This window comes from Crinia signifera, chromosome 3 (genome assembly GCF_055691185.1).
Source record: "Crinia signifera chromosome 3, ASM5569118v1, whole genome shotgun sequence".
NCBI lineage: Eukaryota > Metazoa > Chordata > Amphibia > Anura > Myobatrachidae > Crinia > Crinia signifera.
Window position 1 is genome coordinate 59,408,561 of NC_139219.1, and position 27,216 is coordinate 59,435,776.

The window sequence follows — 27,216 nt, forward strand, 5'->3', positions numbered from 1 at the left end:
ATATTTTTTTTTACACAGACCAGCCAGCAGGGGGCCGGGGCCGAGCCGCTCATTAGATATTCATATATTCACTTCACCCGATCATTACATATGCATGATCGGGTGTAGTGAATATACCCGGTCCCCTGCTGGCACCCCCGGGGGGCAGCCTGTGCTGCCTGGCTCCCGGGGAGCCCACCTCCCCCTCACAAACGTTCTGGGGCAGGCAGGGAGACTTCCATCTCCCTGCCTGCCACCGTCCTCAGGCTCCCTGCGGCATCCGCCGCAGGAGCTCAAATTCACCGGTCAGGGGCAGCGAGGCCCTGACTCGTTGAATACCGGAGCCGGCGAGGCTCCAGAATGCAGCGAGTAGTGGCGAATGTGCAGCGAATCCTAAACAGGATTCGCTGCACGTCGCCAGTATTCACATTGAATACCGCCCAATGTGGTATAATCCTCACTTTTAAGGGGAAGTTTAATAAGATGGGAGTTCTATGTCACATGGGATGTTGCTATGGGCAACCAAACAGATACTATCTATTATCTTCTAGAAGGTGCTAAATAAGTAGATTCTGATTGGTTGCCCATAGCAACATCCCATGAGAAAAAGAATGTCCATGGTAGCTAATTTTCCTCTTAAAATCCCTTATACTGATCCCAGAGTTACGGCTTCCTTATATTAAGTGAAAGTCAACATTCAGAATATCAACAGCATAATGCAGATATGAACATTTTGGCATATTCAGCATATGAACACAGGTGCACATAATGGACATGCAGCATGTCAACAAGCAACTTTAATCTTAATATGTCGTTTGTTGAAATTTTTTCCAATGTCGACATTGTAACGTTTCACATTATGTGGTTAACTTTATGAAAGCCAACATGGTGACTGCTCACCCAGAGTAACCGTATGACTGGATAACCACGAAGCTGATTTGGTTCATCCTCAAGGAGTGAGATGGCGTTCTTGGCCTCCAGTATTAATGGTCCTGATTAAACACTGCCAATTTCATTAGTGACACACTTCTGTTTGGTTCTTACACGCTGACTGAAGGAAGGAGGTAATGGATTGTCTAGCGAAGTCCAGCCAGTGTAATGGTTAGCATTACTGCCTCACAGCACTGAGGTCATATATTCCATTCCTGCCATGGCTCTAAATGTGTGAAGTTGTATACTCTCCCAGTGTTTGCGTGGGTTTTTTCTGGGTAGTCTGGTTTTGTCCCACAAGCCAAATATATATGCACTGGTAGGTCTACTGGCTCCCAACAAAAATTGACCCTAGTATGAAAGTGTGTGTGTGTGTGTGTGTGTGTGTATAGAGAAGATGGATGGGTAATCCGATTCTATGTTTCAATCAGAATGTTGTTGGCTTTGTGTCAGATTGTTCTTAAGCTGTGTACACATGGGGCGATTTTAATCACATATAGCTGGCAATATAGTCGTTAAGCATAGGCGAATCTAGGGGGTGGTCCGGGGGTGCACAGGACCACCCATTAGCCCATTTTGTAGCTGAGGGATGTGGCTTTCCAACGAGCCCAGCCCCGTGTCTCTAGCCCCCTGGGAACCGGAGATACTGCCAGGCAAAGCTGGAACGTTTTCCCATAGGATAACATGGGACCCGCTAATTCCGACCTCCACCCAGTTCAACGGCTGCCAGTTCCCCCTTCGGCATCACTGAAGCTCGAGGTTGATCTCAGTCGAACCCAAATTGCTGGGCCTTCAATCTGATATCAGGCTGGATCCATATGGGTTAATTTGTTCCAGGGATATTGTGGTTAAACCATTTTTTTTTTATTATTATTTCTTAAATGTAATTTCATGACTGTTTATGTTCTTTGAGGGCAGATTTCTCTGGAACCAAATAGCCCAGTTTCACGGGACCAAAATCATTTGAAACCAACTCAAAAGTTCTTCAATGTGATACTGGTCTCATGTAAATGGGTCAGTTGGTTCCGAAGATATAGCTGGTTGGTTAAAGGGGGTTAGGGAGAGGGGAGTGGTTGTCTCTCCCCCTCACACCAGAAAATGCAGGGACTAGGCGGGTGTATAAGGGGTCAGCCTGGGAATGTCTCTGCATGATCCAGGGACCATATTCCCGGGTAAATTCTGTTGTGAAAGGGGTATTATTTCAAACAGCCGTGACCTACAGTGCTCTGAATACAGCCGGGCAGCCCCCTGCTCTCTGCCCAGCTGTCAATGACTTACCCCTGCAGCTTCCGCTCCAATTCTTCTCCCCGCTTTCACCTCAGCCCGCCCCCCCCCCCCCTTTAATCATGTGGTGCCGGCGCCCGGCGTGCTCCCCTGACGTCACGCACAACAACAGCGCGCACAATACTTCAAATGTCCACTCGGCTAGATGGGACACCAGGAGGGGAGTTGGAGCGTGCTCTGCGCTGCGCTGCGCTCTGCTCCTCTCCACATAGAAGCAGCTGCACCGCTCTCCATCTCTCCCTGCAGCAGCAGTGAAGGCTCATATAAAAATTTACAGTAAGTGGCACTTTTGGGGGCATTGCTTAAGGGACGCTACAAGTGGCGGTATGTGGGGGCATTACGCATAATGTGTGGCTTAATGTGTAAGGGGCATTACGGTGTGAAGCATCATGTGTAAGCGGCATTATGTGTGCAGCATCATGTGTAAGGGGCACTATGTGTGCAGCATCATGTGTAAGGGGCATTATGTGTGCAGCATCATGTGTAATGGGTACTATGGTGCGGGGCATCATGTGTAATGGGTACTATGGTGTGCGGCATTATGTGTAATGGGTACTATGGTGCACGGCATCATGTGTAATGGGTACTTTGGTGTGCGGCATCATGTGTAATGGGGACTATGGTGCCATCAAGCAAGAACCCCCTAGCAATGAGCACGTAGGTAAGCAGCACTTATGTGGCAAATATGTAATGAGCATTACGGTTTGTTATATAGTATGTAATGGGCATCAGGATGTGTGGCACAATGTGTAATGGGCATTATGGTGTGTGGCCTTATGTGTAATTGGCATTACGGCGTGTGGCTTTATGTGTAATGGGTATTACGGAGTTTGCTAAAATGTGTAATGGGCATTACTGTGTATGGTCTAAAGTGTAATACCACGCCCCTTTCTGTGACACCACGCCTCCTTCCCATGAGGCCACGCCCCCTTTTTGACGCGCGGCTACGCCACGCAAAGGTGCCCTTGCTATTATGTCTGGATCTGGGACCACCCATTACCATAATTCTAGATTCGCCTATGTCGTTAAGCTAATTCCCCTGCAGCTCCACCATCTCTGGTCGCTGATGAAAACGGGACACTGAGCAATATATTGCACCGTGTGTACACAGCTTTAAAGCGATTGGATCATCAAAGGGATGGGACTGCTTAGGATACATCAGTATGACAGGACAGTCATTGGGGATGCACCACTTATGTAACACAAAGCATCAGGAAAAAAAAAAAAACATACAAGGCTCTATGTTCCAATACGGAATACAGAAATTTTTCTCAGACCTCTATGGCTGCCCTGGATCATTGACATAATTTCTTACATTGTGTTAACTGGAGACTCCGCTCTGTATGGTCAGTGTGACACTGGCGATGGAGAACAGTTAAATTGAAAAAATTACAACGCACAACATTGTTATATATTACAAAGAGATTTTATATAAAAGCAGTTTGCCAAAAGATAGAGACAACAACCCCCCCACTTAGAACATGGAAACCAGATGGATTTGTGCTAAAGGTAGAAAAAAAAAATCCTGACCATGTTAAAATCTTGAGTACGCATTTCGTTGTTGCTGGGGGGGCTGCTGCTGCAGTCGTACTTGTTGACTGTATGGGTCTTCCAAAGACTTGACGAAAATGGTGGTCTTTGGGCCAGTTTTCCACAGTATGCCGTTGGAGTCTACAACGGAAGATTCTACATTGATTTGGTGCGTTCCAAGGACGGCAAGGTTCAACAGGAACTGAGTACTGAAGTAATCATTGTGAGGTTCCACTCTCTGTTCCATCTCACTCTTCACAGCCTCCTGCACACAAAGCACAACGAATTTGATTAAACACCCCCAAAATATAACTGCTCTAACTATAGGGTGCAGACATCAACAATTATCACTGTGTAAAAGGTGCCCATACACTTATCAGATTTGGGCCGATTTCGACAGATCGGGCCGAGAAATCAGCTGAAATTGGATGTGATTGACATCCCATCCATGCGCATTGGGTCGGACCGTACAGATTGAACCTGCTGCAGGTTTAAGCTATCGGAGTGAACCCATCAGTGGCACATCTCGGGTCTGATTAGCGCCCAGAATGTGTTGTGTCTGATCAGTAGGTGTGTGCCAGCAGTGTAGCATGGGGGTGTCATCACAGCGGGGCAGGCAGTCCGCAGTGTCTGGGAAGTGCTGAGCGGACCTTGCGATTGGCTGAGAGAGAGAGCACTCACGTTCGATCAACGGCTGGCCTATCTTTTCAATTTATTTTATTCTGCCACCGCTGTCCGCAGGTCAACTCAACACTTTAATTCTCCTGCCCTCGCAGTTCCCCGGGAATTTACACGAGACAAATGGCATGCCATTTATCCTATGTTAAAAATGGCACAGCAAGTTACAAATAGTTAGTGAGCTCTCCTGAGGAGCTGCCAAAGGAGCTCAGGGTTCATTAGGTCTGACTTGTACTTCTGACAAGTTATGTATGGGGGTCTTAGTCAGAGATAATATGGTTAAACACGTCATCATGGATGAAATAGTTTTTTTTATGTGTAAAAAACATCTCTGCAAGAAAAAGAAGACTAAACATGCAATGGACACAAAAATAAGCATGGCAAATAGAGAGAGGGAAAAGCGATTTAGAAAAAACAAAAACATTTTAATGTTACATTAATAAAAAAATAAAGTTTAATCAATCCTACATCATAATTAACAATATAAGAACAGCTTACTAATCAGTCAGGAACAATAAAACATTATCTCCCTGAACTGGTTACTGCTAGTTTAGAGTGATTAAATGAATCAGTATTGCTTAGTTTATTAATATAAGCATAACACACCTTTAGATAATGGTTTCACAATGTAACTTTAACCCTTTCAGGTCCAACGTCTAGTCAGGCTCAACAGCTCTAGCGCTAATACAGGTTGAGTATCCCTTATCCGAATTATCCCGAAAACCAACCAGAAAGTGAAAAAAAAAAAATATATATTTTCTGCTAAAAACTTACTGGAGACATCTGTAACAGCACTACTGAGGACATGATATGTAACTGGCACTAAATATGTGCAAGAAAATTATTGTTTGGCATTCAAATTCAGTGCCTGAGATAGTACAAAAACTTTGTTTCATGTTTTGAAACCTTGTTTTTTGAACAAATAAAATATATGTGTGTATTTCATGTGTTTGATGTATTTGTACAACATAAATGTAAGATACTTCAAAATACAGTATTGAGATATTAAAATATTCTGAAATACGGAATAATCCGTTATACAAAATTCTCCTAGTCCCGAGCATTTTGGATAAGGGATACTCAACCTGTAGCAGATCCAGTGGTGAGACACTTTAAAATAAGAACATTACATCGTTCAAAATTCAATGTAGACCATTGTAGAAAAAACAAAAACAATTAGTTTAAACCAGACTGTTTGAATTGCCCCTGCGTTCGCCAATTGTGCATGCACTCACCGATGCCAGCCACAATGTCTGGTCCCATCTGGGAACACATCAGCATTACTATGCCTTTGAGGGCTGAGATTGGGACACACGGCTATACACTGTAGTACTCCCTCAGAGACTGATGTTTTTCTGCCTGTGTAATCTCATACTATACCTGCCTCATTGTTATCTTTCATTATCTACTCACTACGGAACACACTTCTCCACACAGTTCAAGAGACCCCGAATCCTTCAAAAACAGACTCAAGACTTTCCTGTTTACTCAATCATCTCCCTATTTTTCTTTAATTATACTTAATGAAAAGCTTTTCTGTACTTCATTGTTCCTGTACTATACTACATTAATTCTGTTAACGCCTTGAGTCCTATTGGAGGAAGGGAGCTATATAAATAAAATAATTATTTTTATCCTTCTATGCCACACTCTACCCTGATGGTTTCCTTTCTGAAATCATTTGTCAAATATTAATAAAGGATATTTAAATAGATCTGTACTGTCCAACCCACTGCCATCAGTCTCTCTTCCCTCCTGTCCTGAAAGTGCCAGGTTTGCGGTGTCACCTTAGTACGCTCAACCATCCTTGGCAGTGACAGGTATTGGTTATAACTCAGTCTATATTACTTTTAATTCTTTAAAACAGTTTTACTAAGCATCAGGATGAGAATCTGTGAAGTCTGCACAAAGGAATTACCAATGCATACAGCTCCCAGCGTCTCAGGCACCATAAGCCCTGTGTCTATTTCAGACCACGCTCTAACAAGGTCTTGCTCTCAGGCTTCTACCAAAGGAATTCATCTGTGACCTTTTAAATATATGAATGTGAAATTAAGCTTCTCGGCAACACTGCACTTGTAGTCTGAGGACTTATTCTGATTAAGAATGGTCTGTCTATGCAACTTTTAAGACAGACCTACAAAAGTCTGTAATTGTTAAAAAGCAGGCCCATAGCTCATCTGCCTGGGGAGCAGCACCCATTATCTACACGCCATAGGAGGCACACACATGTTCATAAGCATGCATCACATGACCTGAGGAACATTGTGGTAATGGGCAACGCTGGTTGTGGCACAAACCAATATGGCTAGAAATGAATGGTGCAATTTAGACCTGATTATTATTATCCATAAACTGCACACGCGTACGGCCCATATTGCACAAGGCCGTCCTGTGATGAAGGCCTGCAACTTTTTTTGATCACTGGCTGTTCGCATAAAGATGAACAGGAAGTAGGCACCCGGGGGTGGTAACCGGCTGTTTCATTAGGGTGTGGCGGAATTAATGCCGTCATGAAAACGCAGATGTGCCAAGCATTGTAGGGGGGAGGTGACATCAGCAACAGGCCGGTTATGCCTGTATTCACTGCAGCCACCGAGTCAGTCTCTGGCTACTAAGCCTGCGATGACTGGTGCCCAGTGTCAAAAGCATTAGCTGTTGAGCGGTTTACGAATGGTTCTGAACATATTTGCATGGCTGCGAATATATTTGCAGCCATACACATTTATTTGCGCAGCAATAACATTAATTTGCAAGGTGGGATTTCACTCTGGCGGTGCGGTGTCTACCTGAATGCTGGCCGCTGCAAAATGTGTGTCCGTGCGATCAGGACTGAATTACCCCCGAAAAGAGAAAGAAGGAGGAAGTGTGCAGAAAAGACTGGTACTATAAATAATGGAATGCAACATTTCATTATTGCTGCATTTACAGTCTAGAAGAGATACACTATCTATCTATATATCTCTATATATAATCAGAAATATACTGCTTCTATGCCTTTGTTGGGCTATCTCTGCATCAATAAACCAAAGCGATGTAGTGTGTCCAAAAACTGTATATCAATGGCCATAACCTCAATACTGCTCCTATTAGTAGAATGCAGAGGGTCCTCAACCCACCCCCACCTGGACACTGTTACTTCTCTGTGGCAGAGAATGTAAAGCAAACTCAAGGAACTTGGACCAAACTACTATAGATGGTGGTTCCTGGGGAAAATGTAACGTGTCCTTGGGATTTGTAATATTAAAAGAAAAAATGTTTCTGATTATTTTCTTCACTTTCAAAGTGCGCTGAGTGTGCGCCAGACTTCTGTGTCCATAGACGGATCTGGCACAGTGGTCAGGATTCACCTGGTGCCACCACATGTTCTTTACACTTCCCTGTAACTTTAGTCAACACAAGAAGAGAGCTCACAGCAATAGCGTTACAGGCTGCCCAGTACAACCGCTATACATTGCTATCCCTGCAAAGTACTGTATACAAATAAAAGTAGTAACATTTATTTACAGCTTTGATAACTGCATTTTATTTCTTAATTCTCCAAAGGACATTTTCTAACTCCTATTTATGGAATGTGCCCCGGAGTTTGTTTATAGAATAAGTAGAGAGGACAACTGGGTCATTAGGAATACGCCTTGCTGCAGGCTTTCCATATGTTTTTATCAAACTCCTCCAAGGCTATGCTAAGTATGTGCTCCCCAGCTCTCCTTCTCACACAAGACGCAGACACTACCAATATGCTGGAATCTGTAACACATGAGCACACAACAAGAACCCGTCCCTAAGTCAATACACACAGAAACCCGTCAGTTCCTTTTACCTAGTAAAGTGAACATCTGGCATTATTAGCCACACCATCAATTTACAAATTGCTTACCAAAGCTTACCAAACCCCAGACTCTAGAATGATGTATACGTGTAGGATTGTATGCAGCAATTTCCTTTACACTATCCTATTCATTGTCTGAGTAAAGATGGCTGCTGCAGTACAGACACAATGAACCACACCTACCAGCATGCTCTGGGACAGGAAGTAGTAACTTCAGACTGTAAGGAAAGGGAATACTGCATGCAAGAGTAAATTAAAGAAATGGGTTTGTTTTAAAATGGAAAGCTTAGCTGGCAATGTATAGGGAATGGCAGCAATCAGTAGTACAGTATCAGACCACCCAACATTGTCCTACGGTAGTACAAATCAGGACAAGACATGCATGTGGTGCAGACAAAAGCAACATGGGACACTCCAATCAGAGGTGTGCCAGATGCTTCTGAAACACCAGGCTGGGTTCCCATCCCTCATTTATAAAAGGACTATATATTGTAAGCTTGCGAGCAGGGCCCTCCTACCTCTATGTCTGTTTGTTTGTTTCTACCCAGTTTGTTTAATCACTGTTGTTTCCAATTATAAAGTGCAACGGAATATGATGTGCTATAAAAGACACTGTAAATAAAGGATTCTTGTATTGTCCATGGCAAACTGTAAAATGCCAACATTCTCAACAACCAGGACAAGGGTCCTAAATGAAGTACAGGGGGTCAATCCCTTCAAATTGAAACTGTTCCACCAAAATCAGGCAGTTGGAATATATGATTTTCATCACCACTGAAAAGAACGGGGCCACAGTGATCATATGTTAACATAAACAGTGTTGTATTGCCCATTGATGGAATATATACATACCATATATACTCGAGTATAAGCCTACTTCTCAGAACATTTTTTATGCTGAAAAAGCCACCTCTCGGCTTATACTCGAGTGAGGGTCCCACTTGAGTCAATACGTTTTCCCCGTTTTTTTGTTGTGAAATTAGGTGCCTCGTCTTATATTCGGGTCGACTTATACTCGAGTATATACGGTATATGTTTTTAGGTTGGTCTCTAATGCTGGCCACACATCAGACCAACTTTCCTCCAACCATCCAACTAGTTGCTTGGATGGAATAAAAATATGGTATTGGATGAGAGCAAATGTAATATTTATTTCAGAAATTTGCTCCCAAAGACTGGAACAGGACAAAAACTGTCGCTCAGACACGGTACTGTAGTTGAACATGTTTGATTAAATCAATTTGACTGAATGTTTTTGTCCATTTTCCTAGGTTTGTGAGCACATTTCTGATTATCCTTTGCTCCCATCCAGTACCATATTTTTATTCCATCCAAGCAACTAGTTGGATGGTTGGAGGAAAGGTGGCCTGATGTGTGGCCAGCATTACACTTCATTGTAATTTGTGTGTCTGCCTTTTCAGCCTTTTTTCCCCACAGTTGGAATGTTTTCATGATCCTAGTCCTCTTCTCGCATTGAAAACGGGGCTGCTTTCGATGATTTTATTTTGCCTGCTTAATGAAAGCAAAACAAAATCCCTGATAAGCGGGTGGCTTTCTGGGACTAATTGTATAGCCCCATTTATAAACCACTCTATGTATAACAGCCAGTCAGTATCCACCTCCTGCCCCCTCACTGTGTATAGCGACCAGTCAGTATTCCCCTCCTACCCCCTCTCTGTATGAAGCGGCCAGGCAGTTCCCCCTCTTTGTATATAATGGTCAGCTATTATACCTGCCCCCTATCTCTATATAGTGGCCAGGTAGTAACTACCTACAGCCCCCTCTCAGTACATAGTGGCCTGGCAGTACCCACTCCTGCCCCCCGCAGTGTGCAGTGGCCAGTCAGCTCAAGATATGTACATGGGCAGGCTAGATTGGCCGCAGATAAGATCTAATTGGACTCTCTGTGTTTCTATGTTACGTTATAAAGAAGAATAAAAAAAAAATATATATATATATATATATATATATATATATATATATATATATATATATATATATATATATATATAAATAATCAAAGACTGACATATAATTAAGATAATATAAACAGTGAGAGGGAGAAAGTGCCAGGGAAGAGTATCAGGTACCGGGTGCCAGGGGACGAGGGTGTCAGGTACACTACAAGGGATGATCAACTGTCATTTACTCTGGCAATAGTAAGTAGATCATTCTGTAGTTGAACCTTACCCATTTTTATTGGCTTACTTGTGAGTCCATCACAGGCACATGGCACTGCGCACAGTCACACAGCAGCTCACAGCCTCATCACATTCTTTTTTTATTACAGGAACCTTTGACACCTCAGCAGACTGACAGGGCCATGTGTCAGAACATCACCTGATTTTATCACCCATATGACCAATAAATGGCCATAAGTAAAGATCTCACATCACAAGTGACGTGTCTAACCGGATACACAAAGCACAATATTCCAACCTGTCCACATACATTACTCTGCTGCCATATAGGAGAGTCTATGGGGGAGATGTATAAAGCACTGGACAGTGATACAGGGAAGAGGTCACCCGAGGCAACCACAACCAATCTGCTTATAATGGTCATTTCATAGATCGTGCTTGATGACAGTAACAGAATGGTTGCTTTGAGCAACTTCTCCAGTTATCGTTCTCAAACCTTAAAGCTGCCCACACACTGTGTGATGCACATCATGAGTTTTGGACTATATCGCATCGAATCTAGTTCAAAACGCTTGCGATATCCTACATCAGCCTGCGATATCCTACATCAGCCTGCGCTATCCTACATCAATTACCTGGGAAAAGGGGAGGGGGGGGGGGGGGTTTGTCTTTGCACCAGTGTCACTGACAATTACACAGAGAAAAGTGTATGTCTGAATATGTAGTTCCACAATACGAAGATGTATAATTAGATACTAACGTATCTGTCAATTATGTGTGTGGAGGTGCTCCCTAGAGAGTGATATGATGCAACAAAGAAGAAAAGAAGAACTCTCTCTTTTTTAGGGGCACAACTTGGTTTGTTAAGTATAATTAAAAATTAGCTTTTATTAGGTTATCAATTAAAATATTGGGAGCCAACCATAAGGACAAGTACAATTTTACATACAAACATAAAATATATATTGTCTGTCTGAGAGACTATGGGGCAGATGTATTAAGCCTGGTGAAGAGATAAACTGGAGATAAAGTGGAAGGAGATAACGCACCAGCCAATCAGATCCCAGCTGTCATATTTTAAACACAGCTGATTGGCTGGTACGTTAACTCTTCCAAGTTATCTCCACTTTATCTCCAGTTTATCTCTTCTCCAGGCTTAATACATCTGCCCCTATATCTCCCGGACAGGAGAAAAGAAAAATTTCAAATTTCTATATGATAGTCACAGTTACTGTCTGTGTTGTAGCTTTGGTGCTTCAAAAAAACTATTTACCATGAAGACAATACAATTTTACATACATACATAAAACATATATCGCCTGTAAGAGAAATGATCTCTACTGGACAGGACAGAAAAGAAGTATAACAGTCACTATTACTGTAAACGTGTGCTTAGTAGCTGTTGTGCTATTATATCATTTAGCTACATATACATGATTACAAGCTAGCGAAAATATACCTTATAAGGGAATATCTGATATGCTTCTAATGTGGTATTATCCCACTTATTATTGTTACATCAAATTACTGAGATACTGTAAATAGTAACACAGAAACAAAGAGTTTAGAACAATGTTGCAATACTGTTGTCAGCACAGTGTCCCATTACTATGCAGTCTCGTGGTTGCTGGTATTACACTGTAATGCTGCAAATGACAATTGCACATAGATCAGGAGTTTGTGATGGTGTTACAATACAATTTATCAGTCTAATATCTCACCGATACACTGTCCTTTGGTTGCTAGTATTTAGTCACCACAACTGTCGCATTTATTTCAGATAACTAGACAATACCAACAGGACAAAATGTTTCAGAGTATATAAAGGACTGCTATTATGTATAATCACAAACACCTGACAGTAGAGGGAAAAGTATCCCTGATACCAGGAAACCAGATTTCTGTTATGAGTAGAAGAGGCTGGATGTCTAGTAAATTCAACAACCTATCAATATACAATCTTCTACTATACAAAGCGGGCTTTCTGTTATCACATTAAGTATCTCTAAAAATGATATACAATAAATATAATAAACATCAGTGCCGTATGTGGCTATTAATCATTAGGCCACTTTCCTTATTAAGGATACTGGAACGTAACTCCTTAGAGCTTTGATGGATCAAAACAAGGGGTGCCTTCCTGTGCTACAGTGTATACATATGTAGTAAATTAGCCAATTTAGGCTCAGTAATTGGCATGAGAAAAGTTGTCAGATAAAGAAACAGGGAGGAAAATCTCCTTTAAATCCGCTGCTACTGCTGCTGCTTGCAGGGAGATGCACCTGTGCCTTTATTGCAAGTGAGCGAGTGCATGCGGGTTTATTATGCCCAACTGAAGGGGTCAGAGGGCTTCTGCTGTTGGGGCTCAGTGTGAAAACCCCCTGGTTAACACTGGGTCATTGCAGGGAAGTTATACACACATGAGTCCCAATGAGAGAGCCCAGAAAAACTGTAGATATAGTGGGTGAGATTTAATAGGATGAGATTCAGAAACCAGTTTGATTTTGAAGTGTAAATGATTGCCGCTTTAAAAAAACCTGGAGATTTCTTACCAAATCTCTCACTTTCTGAATCTCTCATCCTATTAAATCTCACCCAGTATATCAGGGGTAATACCTCTACCTAGTCACGGGTGCTGCTTTCTACCCATATACCTCAGGCATTGGTGGGAAATTTCCTGGGAGGGAGAACCAGGAAAAGTGAAACTATGATGAGCCTCACTCAAAGTGTGAAAAATAGAAAAAACATAGAAAAAGATATAGATTGCTTACACAGGTAATTAACCTTAAGTACTGGGTATAAGTTACTATAAGTGCGATAACTGTCTTACACTGTAGACATAAATAGGCATACATCAGTTTTGTTAAGTGAAATCCACAGTAAGGAATTATTTCCCAATCACCATATCGATTTATACAAAAGAGAGCTGAGGTCAGATAATGGTTCTATACTACAATGCTGCCTTTCCAATAGCAGATTTGCATTTTGCTAAGTAGCACTCACTGACAAATTAGGCTCCGTTGATTACAGCGTATATGACACAGTTCAAAATTTCAAGACAGTGCTTATTAGCTATAGTCTAATACAAAGAAAACATAATGATGCTTCTACACATTTAAACTTATGTACCATAGACATGTAGGCACTGTGTCAATTGTAATATTAGTGAGCCCAGAGGCAGCCAGTATACTTAGCTTAGTCTCTGCAGCCTGCCAGAGGACTGTCTGATGTGCTCAAAAGGCTCCCGGTCCACTCCTGTATAAGGCAGGTGTCGGGGGGACAGCTAGCTTCCAATTAGCGGCTGTCCGGTAGAGATTTCCCCTGTGAATGTTGTTAGTGAGCCGGGATCTGTGTGCGGTTACCTTGCAGCTCTGGGAGACGCGCACGTGGGCTGGGGGTTAGCCCGTCTCCGTCCCGTTCCGGGGGGGGGGAAGCAATTGCCGGTTCCTTAGTAAGTGTGTGGAGCGCAGCTGATGTGTGCCGCTCAAGGCGGTGGCTGGGTGAAAGGGTTCAGACGGCCGTTTCGCTATTGCTTTGTCAGTGTTACCAGCAACCACGAGACTGCATAGTAATGGGACACTGTGCTGGCAACAGTATTGCAACATTGTTCTAAACTCTTTGTTTCTGTGTTACTATTTACAGTATCTCGGTAATTTGATGTAACAATAATAAGTGGGATAATACCACATTAGAAGCATATCAGATATTCCCTTATAAAGGTATATTTTCGCTAGCTTGTAATCATGTATATGTAGCTAAATGATATAATAGCACAACAGCTACTAAGCACACGTTTACAGTAATAGTGACTGTTATACTTTTTTTCTGTCCTGTCCAGTAGAGATAATTTCTCTTACAGGCGATATATGTTTTATGTATGTATGTAAAATTGTATTGTCTTCATGGTAAATAGTTTTTTTGAAGCACCAAAGCTACAACACAGACCGTAACTGTGACTATCATATAGAAATTTGAAATTTTTATTTTCTCCTGTCCGGGAGATATAGTCTCTCAGACAGACAATATATGTTTTATGTTTGTATGTAAAATTGTACTTGTCCTTATGGTTGGCTCCCAATATTTTAATTGATAACCTAATAAAAGCTAATTTTTAATTATACTTAACAAACCAAGTTGTGCCCCTAAAAAAGAGAGAGTTCTTCTTCTTTTCTTCTTTGTTGATATCCTACATCAGCCTGCGATATCCTAAATCAGCCTGCGATATCCTAAATCAGCCTGCGATATCCTAAATCAGATATCTCCTATGGGAGATTAGGATAGGTATCACATATTCTTTACCTATATTATGGTATTAACTGTCACTTTAGTTTTACTTAAACCAGGATACCATGCATGATTTTAATACTAATCCACTAATATGGGCTACTCTCCATTGTTCTTATTAGTGGAGACCAAATCATGTTTTAGTACGGAGGACTGCTAGAGCGGAAACATTTTTGTGCATCAGGATTGTATGTTTCTTATACATAACAGGTTGTATTTTATAACTTATGTTATGTCATATAGGGGTCTCCTATCAAAATAGGTGGCATAGAGATTTATTATTTTAAATATCGCTACTATGTGACCGTGGATCAGGTAAAAATGTAAAATAATTATTATGTAGGAGACATAGAACATTCTTGGTTTACGTTAGATGATGTAGGAGTTATATTCATATTTTTAAATGAGTGGAATAAAGACATGAAAAGTGAATCATTTTATGTGCAATGAAAGAAAAATAAAATACAATTAAAGTAAGAAATATTGCTCCGGTGTGATAATTATTATTGTGAGAATAGTATTTATTTATATAGTCTTGTATTGGTTTGATTATTATGTGATGATAATTTTTTTTTTTTTTTAAGGGAGAGCATAGTTCTCCATACAATCAGTGAGAATTGCATAATGAATGGTTAATAAGGAAAATGTCATATGTGAAAAATACATGATATCCTACATCAGCCTGCGATATCCTACATCAGCCTGCGATATCCTACATCAGCCTGCGATTTGAACTAGATGTGATGCGATCTAGTCCAAAAAGTACAGGCTGCACAGACCTTTTGTACTATGTGATGTCGCGCATCGCATGTCGAAAACGCTCCGTGTGTGGGCACCTTAAGACATTAATTGTGAACATGTCAAGGTATAAGCCTAACACCTGTAGTAATGTTGTATGAAATTATCATTAATGGGTAAGTAAACATAACATTATTCATTTATTACTATCTATAGGTCTCTCTCTAGCATGGCCAGGCTTTCCATAGAAAGCAAGGAAGTAAAACATACTTGACTCGCTCAGCACTTATCTAAGATAACACGACACAAAAGAACAGCTGGACTTTAACCATAGAAATGATTTAGCAGAAGGGAAAAAAAGAAAGTTTATTTTATTTTCACAGCCGGAAGTAAAAATGAACCCGGTAACCCGCATCAGGCCTCAAAGTCAGATGTGAAAGACAATGGCCATGTTGCATACACATTGGGTGTGTTTGCCAGCGATGATGAGGAAAATCTTTGTATGCACTGAGCGGTTTTTAGCCCACTGAGCAATTTTCGCCCGTGTAAATCGTTTTTTCTCAGGGGTAGACGGTTTCCCATAGCAGGACGCTATGGAAAGCCGTCCACCCAGTCGCTCATCTGCTGATAATACCAGCAGATGAGCGGCCAGGATTGCGATTACGCAGGAGTGCCCATCAGCGCTCACCGCTCATTTCTGCCCAGTACGCACTGGGCGGCTTTCGAGTTGAAATGGCAAAACGAAGTTGCTTTCAGCTCAAAATCACCCAGTGTGTATGGGCCTTAATGTTAGTATAAGGGCAGAAAGTAACACAAGGAATGCACAGCTGGATTACAGGGCTGACTTACTTTATACTCTTGTCCTGCTTTACTCTGCAAAGTGGAAGAGACATTGAGACAGACTGACTGGATTTTACGGAACAGTCCTGGTTTTGAACCGTGCTGTACAACCCCTTCCACCTTCAGCGTCATCTGCTGGTTGCTCTGTACAGCTATGGGCTCCGTGGGGTTGCGTGGGGATGGAGAAAGGGCAAGCTAAGGCAGGAGAAAGAATCAGAAGTTTAGTATTAGTAGTAATTTCATGTAGTCAGTTAACGGTTATGCTAACTACAATATTATTGCACCCTCTCTTTAGTTCAGTACTATGCGTATCTAATCAGAGCACATTATTATTATAGTTTATTTATATGGCACCACCAAGATTCAGCAGTGCCTAACAGAATACATAAATAAAAAATAAAAATACATAAAAACAAGAAAACAAGGACTTACAAGGCAATTTAGGACAAGTACATGGTAAATAAAGAACATTGCATCAGGGGACAGGACAGTGAAATAATTATTAGAGTGGCAGAGACATAGGGTTAGGTGCAGTTAAAAGGAGCAAGGTGTAAAGAATTATATATATTCTAAGAGAGGAAATACGAGAAAGCCCTGCTTATGACAGGCTTGTGGGCTGATTACGCTTCTCTCTGCTGTATGAATGTATCCGGTTATCTAAAAGACAGCAAACCGATATGCAGGGCAATGTATGAATGGTCAGCAGTGTTGCCTTATGTCCCACAATAGGGCTGTCCTGGGTGCAGCAGGTGCCAACTCCGGGCTACGCAGGAAATCTTGTGTTAGTAGCGAGATCTCGCACATGCGCACTGGAGCCAGACAAACAGGGAGACCTAGTGTCGGCAATAGAAAAGGCACTGTGTGCGCTGAAGAGACAGATGATGTTAATATATCTCGCCAACGTAACTACCTGGTTTGGCTCTGTAATGAGGCAAAGCCGGAAGTGCTGTAGCGGCCCGATACATGCCACTACAATACATCTACCCTTGGTCCTCAAGACACCCGAACAATCCAGCTATAAAGGATTCCCATACTTGTGCACAGATTAAGCTTGGTTATTCTTAAACCTACAGTGTTAGGGTGCCTGGAGGACAGAGTTTAGACTGCTCTAAGTAGAAGAGACATCAGTAGTGCACTTTGTGCAATCACAGGAATAATGCTTCATCCAACAACATTACTACCACTTACTGTACAGGATGCCCTAAAAAAACAACTATCGCACTGATAGCATTAATCCTGTTCAGTGGGCGAAATATTAGTAATGCTGCTTCAAGGAAGTGTAAAGAAAGATAAAGAATTTTAAACAGGATAAAAAGATTTGTAAATAAGTGAGAGCAGAGAGGCACAGCACAGGCTGAACCTAATAAACGGCCATGTGAAACGCACCTCTCTGTACGTAACCAGCATGAGGCATCAGTGTAACACGGACTAGTACAAGACCTTCTCTCAAGTATGTGACCTGACAGGAAGTGCCCTCAGGGACTGCACTGCCAGGAAACTAGCTGGTGGCCATGTTTCTGTGGAGTCAAGACTTTTTAATTTCAAACACTGCAAACCCAGCTGATGAAAAGCGATGACCAGCTAGGAACCCGATTTCATGTTTTGCTCTGTTTGGTTTATAAAGCTGGTGAAAAGAAGGCATCAAAAGACTTCATCTAAAAATCAGCAGTCATCTCTCTCTCTCACTTTATATATCTACACTTGTGCTGGTATGCCACACAAAAGGTCAGCAAACACAGTCCAAACAAACCGGGCGTGGCCAGGGCAAGGCGGGAGTGAGGGAGAGTAGGGAGAGCTCCCTGGACTGAATATCCGTTACCGTGCAGACATCCGGCTAACTAAACAAAAAAGTACCTGGCCCATGAGCTCCAGAGGCCGTGGGGCACTACCGCTGGAGAAAACGCTGTCCTGCAGTGAGAGGGGCGGTGATCCGTCTGGACGTGGGGCGGCTGTGGCTATCCGCCGGTTGGTTGGAGTGTGGTGACGCGGCCTGCTATCTGAGGCGACGCGTCATCAGGAGAGGACACCGACGCTGCTGCTTGGCGTCCACGTGGGAAGCCGGAGGAGATCAGAGCCAGAGCCGCAGCTACAGAGTGAGACTGCTCCGATATCAAGAGCGGTGGCTAATTCTCTCCGCATTTACCACGAGTTGCTGCTTGCGGACCCCCGGAGGAGTGAAAGGGAGTTGGGCTGCCTTGCTGGACATAAGGAGGTGAGAGGGGAGGCAGTGCGCCGGGTACCTGGGCACACATTGGCAACGCGGTTGTTGCGGGTTCGCCTGCTGACTGGCTTTTTGGACAGTTCTGTGGAATGGGGATTGAGCTGGGGTGCTGTTACTATTTGGAACTAATATTGGTCCCCCTCATTCTCTTGTTACAGACCCCCCAGAACCCCCAGTAAACATGCTCTTTGTATGCTGACCCAAACCCATCTAAAGCTGCTCCAATTGGGAAAATCATCCTGGCACAAAGTTCAATAAAGCCAGAGATATCCACATCCCAAGGCTGTCTGCTCAGTTCTTCCCAAGTCAGTATTAAAAACCACTGCCTCTCCCCTTCTGAAATACTGAACAGAGACTTTATTTCGCGATTTTACTGCTATAACCTCCCAGGCAGAATACTCAAGGGATAACTTGGTATATTGGAAAGTGTCAAGTATTTGTCCTCCCCGTCCCCTGTTAGAGACTCATAAACATACTCTCAACAATGGGGAAAACCGGCAATACTGCTGCTGCAGCTCGTCTCGAAAGATACGCCCGAGTACAGGCCACTAATAACGGGCAGACGCCAGCCTCTACCCCCCAGTCCACTCCCCAGAGTACCCCCACTAAGGGCATAAATCCACAGGCCCCTGACATTACGCTTAATGAACTTTTACAAGCTATTAATGGTAGTGAGCAAAGGCTCACAGAAAAAATTGACACAATCCAGCAGGATATTGGCCTGATGAAAACTGATATTAAGGAGGTCAAAGAACGGATTAAAGAGGCAGAAACACGTGTATCCTATGTAGAGGACAGTAATAACGTTTTGCTGGGGAAGGTCAATAATTTGACGGAGCAAATGCGTGAAGTAAAGGCAAAAATTACTGATATGGAAGGGAGACTCCGTAGGAACAACGTGAGACTGGTTGGTCTCCCTGAAAAGGAAGAGGGAACTGAAGTTATTCTCTATTTGGAGAAATGGATAAAGGAGAAAGTTGGTGGAGAATCCTTCTCTAGTCACTTCTCTATCGAAAGAGCACATAGGGTGCCATCTCGCCCTTCCCCTCCGGGTGCCCCTCCGCGCACGATCATAATTAAATTTTTACATTTTCAAGACCGAGATAATCTACTCCGCTTAGCAAGGCTAAAGGGTCCATTGGAGCATAATGGAGTGAGAGTGTCTCTTTTCCCTGACTTTGCAATCGAGATCCAGAAAGAGCGTGCAAAATTCATGGAAATAAAGAGAAAACTCCGGGAGAAGGGGGTTAAATACTCCATGGTCTACCCGGCAAAACTTAGAATAGTGACTGACAACGGGACTGTCTTCTTTCAAACAACAAATGAAGCCGCAGCCTGGATGGATAAATGGATGCCGGGCACTAGTCAGATGTCTAAATAGCACTGCATAATGATTTATTTACATCGATATATCTTTTCAAGGTCCAGGGAACTCGCCGCCTTTTGGTGAGCTAGAGGAGTAAGAGCCCTGGGGCTTGAAGAGGTGGGGGGGGGGGTAGGGGTACAAGTATGCCAGGGGGGGGTAGGTATACAGGGTGGAAGGAGGGGGGGAGGGATGGGGGGGTGTTTGTGATATATGTATTTTGCTTTCTATGCCCAGTATTCAAATGTGCCTCTCTAGCTTGCTCAAAGGTGAATTATTATTGCAAATGTATTTCTACTAATCTATGTGGGAAAATTCTTTGTTTTAAAGTACCATAAAGTATTGGGAGGTAAAGCCCTGTCAGGAGCAACTGGTATCGTTGTAAATTTTGCTTATGTGGGACTGCTTTCTTATTGGCTGACTGATGGAAGTGGTGGTTTAAGTATCAGATAATTATGTAATATGGTGACCAAGTGGGGAATAACGAAGATAAAAGGTGAACTTAAGATAATATGGGAAGTGGAATATAATATTTATGTGATTAAATGGTAGTAATTTTGTCCTGGAATATTAGGGGCATGAACAACGGGGTTAAGAGATCACTTGTGATGAGACAAGTGAAACAATATAATGCTGATATAACCTGCCTAGTTGAAACTCATTTAATGGGCAACAAGGTGTTAAGCCTTAAAAAACCATGGGTAGGCTGGATATTCCACGCCCCGTTCACTACAACCTCAAGAGGTATTTCAATTATGGTTAAAAAGTCTCTCCCGTTTGTATGCATTCGTAAGAAGATAGATCCGTTGGGCCGATATATCTTCTTGGAATGCATGGTCTGTTCGAACCATATATTGCTGATGGCGATCTACATACCACCACCATTCACATATGAGATACTGAAGAAGGCGGTGGAATTCTCGGCTTTTACCCCGGATACCCCGATAATCTGTATTGGAGATTACAATAATATCCTAGATGTCCATATGGATAGGTGGAGTAAATCGCCATCGGCAGGACGTAGGAACAACAGAGGGCTTGACGAATTCGCTCAAAACCTTGGGTGGGTAGACCCATGGAGGGAGAAAAACCCCGATGCTGTGCAATTCTCTTGCTACTCCGCCTCTTTCCAATCCTTTTCTAGAATCGATTTTGCATTAATATCCAAAGATCTAATGCCCAATATTGTTAAAACAGATTATAAGAGTAGGGGTATCTCCGACCACTCCCCGGTCTTTTTAGAGTTGTCAGATGACCGTAGAAGAGAGAATTTTTTTTGGAAATTTGATGCAAGATGGCTTGATAAAATAGAGCAGAACACCAATTTTCAGGACCAGTGGAAAGAGTATTGGGAAATAAACAAGGGCACTGCGACGGCGGATATAGTATGGGATTGCTTCAAGGCTTTTATGAGGGGTGGACTTAAAAAGAGCATTGGTGATCTAAAGAGAGCCAGTAGGGCCAAAGCCACAGCGCTAGAAGTAGAGTGTGTAGCGAGGGAGAGGCAATATATTGCTGATAATGACCTAGAAAGTAAAAAAAATTGGTTGGTAGCCCAAGAGAAGTGGATTGAGTGTATAAAAGAAGAGAATGCTAAAATGATGATGAATAATTCACATAGTAGGTATGCAACGGCCGAGAAATCCGGCAAATTCTTAGCAAATATCGCCCGGGCGGAGAGCTCTCCAAACACCATAGTGAAAATAATAGACAGAAACGGGGTGGTGGCGTGTGAAACCAAAGAAATTATGAATTCTTTTAGGGATTATTTTATGGATTTGTATAATTCTAGGGCAAGGTTTACTCAGGTAGAAACAGGGGAGTACCTGAATAATATAGGCCTGAATAGATTGTCGCAGGAGGATAGGCAGGAGCTGGAAGCCCCCCTTAGTATAACTGAAATTAAAGAGGCGATTGGTTCATTACCAAGCGGTAAATCTCCGGGATTGGATGGTATTCCCCCGGAGATTTATAAGAGGTATACTGAATTTATGGCCCCCTTGTTGTTGGAGCTTTTCAACGCCAGCTATGGCGCGGGAAGGCTCCCACGGTCAATGCTAGAAGCTAAAATAGTGATCATATTAAAAGCTGAAAAAGATCCAATGCTATTGGATTCCTATAGGCCAATATCCTTGATCGCTACAGAAGCAAAAATCCTCGCTAAAGTGCTCTCCTCTAGGCTCTATAAATACATAGGGAAAATAGTGCACGGGGATCAAACCGGCTTCATGCCGGGTAAATCAACGGCAGTGAATCTGCGGAAACTCTTCGTGCACCTACAGGCCTCTCAGGATGAGCGTCCACTCCCGGTGGTGATGTCACTCGACGCGGTCAAGGCTTTTGACTCGGTCGAGTGGCATTACCTCTGGGAGGTTATGCGTGCAATGGGAATGGGACCGGAGTTTATAGGGTGGACAAAACTTCTATACTCGGATCCGGGTGCCAGAATGGCTGTTAATGGTCACGTGTCCCAGGCCTTTCCCCTCTACAGAGGGACTAGGCAGGGGTGCCCCCTGTCACCAGCTCTTTTCGCATTGGCGATTGAGCCCTTAGCCTGTATCTTACGGCACCACCCGGGAATAGAAGGGTTCAGGATGGGTGACCTTGAGGATGTTGTAGCGCTATATGCGGATGACCTTTTAATCTTTTTATCGGATGGGGGTTCGGCCGCGCCATTGGTAATGGAGGAGATTGGTAGATTTGGGGACCACTCCGGATTTAGGGTAAATTGGAGCAAATCCAACATTTTTGCAATTAAAGAAAGAGACTCAGGTAATCCCCTAGTCGATACCCCTTTGAAATGGGTACACACCTTCAAATACTTGGGAGTGTGGATCTCAAGAACCCCTGGGGAATATAAAGAATTAAACCTAGACCCTTTAGTGACCTACCTGGCCAACAAAATTAAGGCGTGGGCAAAACTCCCATTGACAGTTTCGGGGAGAGTAAATCTTATAAAGATGATAGTGCTCCCGAAATTTCTTTATGTATTACAACACTCCCCTCAATATGTAGCGGATAGTTTCTTTAGGAAAATAAATAATATGCTTATAACTAGAGACAGGATTATATGCAATATAAAAAGCTTGAAATATGCATGCAAATATGCATGAAAAATACTTAAAATATGCATGAAAAGTGTTAAAATATGCTACATTAAATATTTAAAAATCAGCATCCTATTAGTTGCAAATAAACCTCAAAAATAGGCCCACAGCACCTGCAGATGTTTAGTGCCGTACACAGGATTTTTTTTCTTCCAGGCTGCTACAGCATACTGCAGCATCCTAAGCTCTTCTGTTATCAACTACACAGACCCTCATCTCCAGCGCAGATGGATCAAATGTCAGCATAGCATGTGAAAGAGGCGCAGTGGAAGGCTCTCACAATCCTTCCGCCCACCTCCTCTGCTGCAGAAGTCTCTCTCTTGGCGCAAATTCCCAAGCCAGGGGCCGGCAAAGGTTCAGGAGCTTTGTGGCATAACCCGCCCCGACTGACTTTTATTAAAATAGATTGGCAGCCTAGAGCAATGTCCCCCACACTGCGCACATATTGGCCCGGCCTGCACACTCTACCACTACCTGGCCAGCAGGAGGGCAAATCAGTGCTGTGATTCGTGGGTGGAAAGGTGGTGGGTCCTAAAATATGCACCATCACTAGATTTTAGGTAAAATATGCAATAACAAGTGAGAATGGGCAAAATATGCGAATGCATATGCAAATATGCAAATGCATATAATCCTGTCTCTACTTATAACATTCATTTGGAATAATTCCCGCTCTAAAATACGATTACAATATTTAACTAAAAAGAGAAATAAAGGGGGGTTAGCTTTGCCCAATTTCAAATTATACTACATGGCCAGCCAGTTGGCACTATTGGAAGATTGGATTAGTCCAGAGGTGAAAAATAGGGGGATAGTGAAATTAGTTTCCCAGTCGGAAAGAGGGATCTCGCCGATGCACAAATTACTCAGGGGCCAAATAAGTAAAAAAGATCCTCCCATTGTGGTACAAGCAATTAAAATATGGCGCGAGGCCAATAAGCTGATGGGCTTTTGCTCGCTAGATGTTGAACACCCCCTGAACGACCCGATGGTCCTCAAGGGGATTGAGTTCCTTCAAGTGGCAAAAGTTTGGGAACCATTTGGGCTGACGGCCCTCTCTCAGGTATACGAGGGGGAGATACTTAAGTCATTTAATCAGATCCAGGCAGCATTTGCTATACCCACTAAACATTTTTTTAGGTACCTCCAATTGAGAAATTCTCTTGCGGCTTACTTTAGGGGGGGGCCCCCGATATTTGGGATATCACCATTTAAAAAGGTGCTTAGGTCAGACAAAAAACACAAATTAATTTCAGTCATTTATGATCAGTTAGTATCAGTGGAAAGGGGTGGGATACAAGATCTACAAGACACACGTGAGAAATGGGAAAAAGACATAGGACCTATAGAGTCAGATGACTGGTTGAGAGCAATGGCGGCGATCCCGGCTGCTACAAACTCTATTAGAGTACAGCAGGTGCAGATGTATGTACTACATAGGGCATATCTTTCCACAACAAGATTACTAAAGTTTGGAGCCAGAACATCTGATCAATGTCCGAAGTGTCAATCATCACCAGGCTCATTCTTTCACCTGATATGGGAATGCCCCAAGGTTCGCATATTTTGGGAAAAAGTAATACAAACCCTGGTGGAACTAGGTATAAACAGAGTGTACTTAACGGATAGCTGCTGTCTGTTGAACATCAATAAGGACATGTCTCAAACGAAGGAGGATAAGGCCTTTATAAATAATGTATGTGCCCTGGCCAAGGTAATGATAGCGAGGACTTGGTTGGCTGATACAGGACCAGATTGTGAAGGGTGGAAAGCACTGGTGGAATACACAATAAACATGAGAAATGTATTTATATTTATAGGAACTCACTGAGTAAATTTATTAAAATTTGGAGTCGGTGGATAGACCGATAGAATAAAATAATAAAGTAATAAACACTAGTAATTAGAGGGAGGATTTGTTAGGTGTACACTAATAAAAAAACCTTTTTTTTTTTTTTTTTTTTTCTCTTCCTTCTTTTTTCCTCCCCTATATTGGGGAATCACTTTTTTCACAAAGATAAAAATAGTCCACAAATATAAGATATAAAAATATATTGTTATAATCACCAAATTATTACACTTTTTGTAACTTTCAACCAGAAACCGAGTAAAAATAGATGGCCAATAGGGGCAATATAACTATAGGAGGCATGTCCAAAGGAGAAAAAGATGCACCAGGGCATAGTTTAGCATCCCATATAGATACACTGATTTTAGGTGTTAGAGATATAATTAGTCTGAGCTAGGGTTTAGAGAAAAGATGAGATGAGAATAAGAAAAGAGGTACCTATTTACTAAAAACCATCACGAGTAAGAGATAGAGGCACCAGAGGTAGTGAAAATAGAGAGCTAGAGGATAGGAAGTAGAAGAAACGGGGCATATATATGTATGTAAGGGATGTTTGTTTGTGTTTCCTTCTTTTTATTGTCTTTGGGATGTAATAAATTGATTGTATGTATTGTATGATATTGACCACTGGGAATAGGGGTAGGCGACTCCTAAGATTGTATATATTGTATATATTTGTAAAACATACTTGCCCCAGATTTTGGACAACTGCTTTTATTACGAATTGATGTGTGTTTGTCTTTTATATGCTTAAAATCTCAATAAAGAATAATTTAAAAAAAAAAAAACACAGTCCAAACAAAGGCGGCACTCAGGCAAAAGTACAGGTAAGAAAGCTGTATTAGCGCCAGGCGCTTTCCGGGTACAACCTCGTCCTCAGGGAACAATATACAGACAAGTAGTATAAAATACTGGATTCATGTGGATAATGCTCACACTATTGTATAGCTTAGTGACAGAATGAAATTGAAGCATGTATTATCTCAATGTAACATCAGAAAGAAAAACAAAGAAAAAAAAACCCAAACGGACGCTTTGCACTCAGCATGTGTTAGTACTGCTGAGCAACAACAGGCATCCATGCAATTGAAACCATGGGCAAACACTAGTTAAAATTACAATTATATTTGTAATCAGAAGTAATATTCATTGGTAAACATAGTTTTGAGAAATTCAGGTTTTGTTGTGAGAGTTGTACAATCCCAGCACAACAGCGCCACCATGTACAAGCATGGCTGTAAAGAGCATTGCACCAGATAAAGGGTACATTTTAATATCATATTCCGTTATACCTAAATTTATCCCTATTTAACAAATCAAGGCTTTGTAACTACTGCACTCGGACAACCCAATGAGGACTTGTTTAATAACAATGCATTTAGGGGTAGTTATCTTAAATCACAATCATTACATCTCAATCAGCACAGGTAAAGGAGTCTCATCGGGCCTACACACAAAGCGATTCCTGGGCATTCTCTCTGGGGTGTTCCCTGAGAACACTGGCCATGACAGATTGCTTAGCGGCATATGGCTGTGTGCTGAGCAATCTGCCATCACTCAGAACACCCATCTCCCTGTATCGCCCTATTAGGGGCAGGTTTAATTATGAGCTGCCATCCCAACAGCTTTGGACAAGTTCTCAATCTATGGATGTGAGAGCAGAACCAGCCTACCATAATATCCCCTTATCCAGCAGCATGAGTGTCATTGAAACTTCACCTTAATTCTGACATCATTTAAATTCAATTTCTATCCAGTTTTAAAGTGTTTCCAGGATATAAAAAAAACTAAAGATAAATGCTGAAAATGATTTTCAGTCTTCCAATGACTGTTACATTGTACATGACCGTACTGCAACATTTGCTTACCACTAACCCTATGTAAACTTGGGCCTGTCACAGAAAATGCCGCTTGTATAACAGGATTATCAGTAATATCCCGCATTAAAGCGGATAGAAAGGGGATCAATTTTATCTAACTTAAAAAGTTGAGGTTCTCCGCCAGCAGTAGATAATGGGGTGGTAAAAAAGTTATTTACAAATGTAACGCTTCTGCTAACTAACCCAGAGTACTCTATTCTATTCATTGCGTGGGCTGGAGAGGCTTTTGATCAAAATCATTATTTTCCATCTTCATGTGGTTATAGCTGGAAGAATTGCTTTTTATCTCTCCTGGAAAATATGCAGCTCGCCTCTATGCATTAACATATATATAGAACGTTGTAAGGCCTCATCTCTGCACAGCGTTTCAGGCACGGGCTCTGTACAGCGCACAGAGAGCACTTGCCAAGCACTTACCTTGATACTTGTAGATTGCAGTTTCTGGAAAAAATATCTCTGAAAGGAGAGAGGCACCTTCAGGAGGCTGATGACAGCGTTACACAGGCAAGAGGTGTGCTGCAAAACAGAGGTGTCACACTATGATATACCACCAAGGGACAAGG

At 42.3% G+C, this 27,216-nt stretch overlaps 1 protein-coding gene across 1 annotated transcript in view; it reads right to left on the bottom strand.

Annotated features, from left to right (window-relative positions):
- Positions 1 to 3,597: 3,597 nt before the first annotated feature.
- INTS7 (integrator complex subunit 7) overlaps positions 3,598 to 27,216 on the bottom strand; it is a 63,970-nt gene continuing 40,351 nt past the window's right edge. Inside the window, exons 18-20 of the mRNA XM_083175868.1 lie at positions 27,071 to 27,169; positions 16,243 to 16,428; positions 3,598 to 3,988 (exon numbers count right to left, since the gene is read on the bottom strand). Of these exons, the coding sequence (XP_083031994.1) occupies positions 3,728 to 3,988; positions 16,243 to 16,428; positions 27,071 to 27,169 (546 nt within the window). The 3' untranslated portion in view covers positions 3,598 to 3,727. The remainder of the gene's footprint in view (positions 3,989 to 16,242; positions 16,429 to 27,070; positions 27,170 to 27,216) is intronic.